Consider the following 4,533-nt stretch of genomic DNA (forward strand, 5'->3'; position numbering starts at 1 on the left):
AAAAATAAAAGGTAGCGACTACACAAAGTTTTACATAGGTCAGACAGCCAAAGAATCGCACACCAGGACCAGTGAGCATAAGCGACCCATTAACAGGCCACCGAGAAACGTAGATGAACATCAGGCGATTGTCAAGGATTCGGCAATGGCAGGGCATGCACTATAGACCGGGCAAAGGATACAGTTGGAAAATGTGAGTATCCTGAGACGGAGACTGAGATTCACACCACAGCGACTGGTGGCCGAGGTGGTATAAATCGCCAAGCATCCCAGCGTGAACAGAATAGAAGGAGTAGAACTAGCAAGCATAAGAACGGTTTTAGATCAACCCAGATAACACGAGGCGGCGCGCAGTGATCAGCAAAATGGTCTGACGAAGCTTTTCGGTCAAAAGCGAGACGTTGCCCGGCAATAAATCCCCCGATTGCCCACCAAGTCTCTCTGAAACGATGACCATAATCAGGCTCATAACGTACGGTGTAATAATTATATTATACATATTATATTATGTATATTATAATATGTATATTATATAATATATACAATATTAGGAAGTCCTGGCCACAGAACTTCCTGACAAAACCTCTATGATAATTATACGAAGTTGTCTAGCCTGTAGACTAAGAGTATCAAGCCTAAGTGCCCAAAGAAACATTCAACAACCAGCAAAAAACTTACAGTTCACATGGCACTTTATCTTCATGTCGATGAATTTTCGCATTACTGTCGGCCCAAGGCAAATTACTCTATCAAGACTTACATTATGAAATGCTGGATGTCTACTTAAATAAGGGAGAAATAAAAGCATGAAACTTTAGACGAGTCTTAAAAATAATGCACTTTTCATTTACGCAGAGGACTTACAGCTCTACAAAGGGGCTTTACGAGCTTCTCGCAGAACAAGACATTGGTACAGCGGCCAAACCTCGACCACCTCATTAAAATGTCTATCCTGAAGTCAACCGTTATTAAAGCAGAAGAATTTCCTTATATATGAAGGGAATAAATCCTCTACCCACCTTCAGAATTATGGTGTACTGAGTACGACTAACCGGGAATTAATCCCGCCACGTCAGGTGTTTGTTGCGTCGTAGTCGTCGACGATCAAACATTCCGTATTCGAAAAGTGTAGCCACCATGGCACATTCTGACGATACATGACCACAATATAAAAACCTAAATTCCGAACATCTAGTCGTGATTTCCACAGTTGACAAATGGAAGTGGGAGGGTGATTAAAAGTAGCATGTTCCTTTTTTGTGTGAATGTGTTCGGCAAGTGCAACCGCTCAATTCTACTAGAAGTGATGCACTAGCGTCCGCGATCTTGACAGTACGGGTGATTTGTATGGAGAAAGGATGAGGCTGAGTAACGCTCGTTTATTTAAGAATGCATCACTAAAGCAAGCAATCCTAACTCTTGCCGGCGTGAAGAGGGCAATAATACGATTACGCAGCATGGCCGCAGTTTTGTCTACACGATTACCCAGGCATAGTATTTCAAACCCAAGATTTACACACCGAATTTTTCAACGGAATTAACAGGATGATGTTTCGCGAAATAAAGACATCTTACTTGTCAACTTACGATTTTGATAAGAAAACTTTAAGCCCACTGGGTATTTGGCTACAGAAAAGATCCACTGGAGAAACCAGGCCCTGGTGTGCCGTCAGAATTACAGAGATAGATGCACTGAGAACAAACAGGAAGACCAGCGTGCCCATAAGGACAGTGGCAAGCGAACTCAAAGCTCCGCAGAGAACAATTGGGGGTATGATGAACAGGGGACCAAGAAATTCAAACGAGATGACATCGTTGATCCGTTCCTTTAACCAAAATGTATGACCAACCATTACAGGATTGCTAAAACGAAAAAAAAGTTGACGTGGGTTCATGTTTGGTCCTTCCAGACCCTTTTGGAAGATACTGTGGTAAACCACAACCTTACTGGCTACGTCAATAGGGTGGTTCTTCAATAAGGGCCGATCATGGGACTTGACCAAAGCTACCTACTTTGAGAGGTAGGTTACTGGTTGGGGGACGGACCAAATATCTAGTTCAAAAACAGCTGAATGACACTGGAGTGAGTTAATTTATCAGAAAGCATGTTGATTAATTGGAGTTTGAAGCACTCACCTAGTATGGCAGGTTTTATGAAACATAATTCACAAACAAAACAATAATAATTACGGAGTTGTAATGCATAACCGAAAAGGCTCTCCCCTGGTTACCTCGTTACAAATTTGTCGGCCGAATTCGACATCACGAGTGGTCAAAAATCTAAACGTGTCTCACACCAATTGCCCCAGAGGCCATGTCGCGCAACCATACAGCACAGCCCTTAACGTAGCCCGGTGAACACGATCCTTTAGAGCTAGCGATATGTCTTTGTGATGTCACAAATGACGAAAATTGGCAAACTTGATCCGGTCCTTTGATATTCGTGCACTAGCTTCATCAGACACACTTCTCTCAGAGATAACACAACTGCCGAGGTAAGTAAAGTTTTCCGCAATCTCCATTGATTCTCCTTGGATTGTTAGGAGTATGTTCAGAGACTGTACGTTCTGAAGCATGACTTTACAGTTTGAAGGTTCTAGAGGGTGGTTAGTTTGCACAACAGAGTGTGGTTCGCCTTCGCCTTCAAAGATGAAAGAGATGTCATCCGCGCACTGTAGACGGACAGTGTGCGTATCGAGAACCATAGGAACACCAGGTTTTACAAGACGTCACAGTGTTCATTACTGTATCGATGATGGAGTTCAACAGAACGGAAAGGAGCCGGCATTTTTGCCGGACACTACCTTTTGTACAGAAGCTTTTGGAGAGCTCATCATACAATTTTACACGCGGTGAGCGACCCTTACATCCAGAATTTGATGGAATTCAGGTCTATTTTGATTTCGAGTTAGTTCGGTGGTGGGAACCACGTATTCAAATGGCTACCGCTGTTTCACAAACCGATAGCGCAATGGAGAACACCCTATGGCTGACACACAGCTGTAGCAGGCACTCTCTGCTGCCCGTGAGTCTCACGTCCAACCCAAGACGACTAGGGAGAACTCTGGAGCGCTTGGCCTACCTACCTAATCGTTCATATCACCAGCAACCAAAAGACGTCTGAACTAATGGTCCGCTGTAGAAGAGCACTTAGAGTGTCACTAACAGTTCTTGGAGGATTCAGAACTAAAGTTTGTCGGGGCGTAGGCAGACACAACAAACACAGCGATGGATCTCACTTTCTCGAAATTCTTTCGCAGAGCCGGTTATTAACGGGTATCTCATCAAGTGGAACGGCTCCGCTCAACGACTCAACTGGGTGGCCGACATCGATTAGACTCGGTATCTACGGACAATGGCGGACGATCGTTTCAGCTATGCGCTGACGGCAGTCTATTGCACTCAGTATTAACTACCGAAATAACCAAAGCCTTCCGGCCACAATTGTCCTTCAACAGAGTGCCAGCTAGGAACTCAAATAGATCACATCGCTATCAGTTTCCGGTGATGTGGATTGATGACTGCCGCTGGTTTTGGAACACATCTGTGGATTTCAATCACGCGCTCGTCTAGAGTCGACTATTCCCTCGTTTTCCACAGCCGCGTAAGGCGTAAACAAATCGCTTAACAACTCAGAAGTTCCCAGATCCAGCTGCTCCACCATCAGATATGAATTAGTGCTGGAAAGAGATCACCCCAAATCATCGGTGAACCGAACTCTGATAGTTATAACCACTTCGCGATAGGTAGGCGATTTTTAAGGCCGATGATGATGTCCCCGCAGCCCCGAACGTAATTTGAAGCGACTGATTATCAGACGTCAAGTCAAAGTGAGGGTGAGCGCCGATCGTGAACGGAAGGACACGGAACGCTAAGGAAATGGAAAAGGCCCAGAAAGTCTGGAATGCCCCAAGATCATTCCAGTGGACCCGTGCAACCGGTCCTAGGAAAACACCTACGAGCGAAACCATCAAAGATCAAGGTGGCGCGACGACCAGGACTAAAGAACGATTCGACCGCTAGGCCGAATACTTCGAATAAAAATTCTCATGGACACCAGCTACCACTCATTTAGATCCTACAATTAGAGTGGAGGACGGTGATTGTGGAACCCCATAAGGCCTCGGAGGTTTATGACTGCATCTGTTCTCTCAAGAGCCACAGGGCTACTAGTGCGGGTGACTTCTCATCTTCAATGTTTAAAGATGGGAGCAAAGTCCTCAGTCAGCTCGTTTCTGGCTTGTTTGCCTGGATTTGAGCGAAGGCAATTAAGGATGATCAGCAGTAATGTCCAACTTCAAAAAAGGGGCCCACGTTGGGGGCGGTCTTCACAAGCGCATCAGCTTGGCCCTAGCCGTAATGAGTCACGGCGCTACTTCTTCGTTGCATTGTGAGCGTACATGAAAAACCTACCCGAGAGAGGCAAGCGAGGTTCATGCCTGGTAGGAGTTACGTCGAACAAATCTTCAAACTTCGCCGGCTGCCATAAAAACGCTATACACATAAACGGAGCTTTAATATTGCATTGTCATT

At 45.1% G+C, this 4,533-nt stretch overlaps 1 protein-coding gene across 1 annotated transcript in view; it reads right to left on the minus strand.

Annotated features, from left to right (window-relative positions):
* Positions 1–2,263, minus strand: part of T265_07965 (hypothetical protein) — a gene marked incomplete at both ends in the record, with an annotated part of 18,680 nt that extends 16,417 nt beyond the window's left edge. The window contains 2 exons of the mRNA XM_009173636.1: positions 1,588–1,863; positions 2,232–2,263. Coding sequence (XP_009171900.1) covers positions 1,588–1,863; positions 2,232–2,263 — 308 coding nt within the window. The remainder of the gene's footprint in view (positions 1–1,587; positions 1,864–2,231) is intronic.
* Positions 2,264–4,533: the final 2,270 nt, after the last annotated feature.

The sequence above is a fragment of the Opisthorchis viverrini genome, assembly GCF_000715545.1.
Source record: "Opisthorchis viverrini unplaced genomic scaffold opera_v5_196, whole genome shotgun sequence".
NCBI lineage: Eukaryota > Metazoa > Platyhelminthes > Trematoda > Opisthorchiida > Opisthorchiidae > Opisthorchis > Opisthorchis viverrini.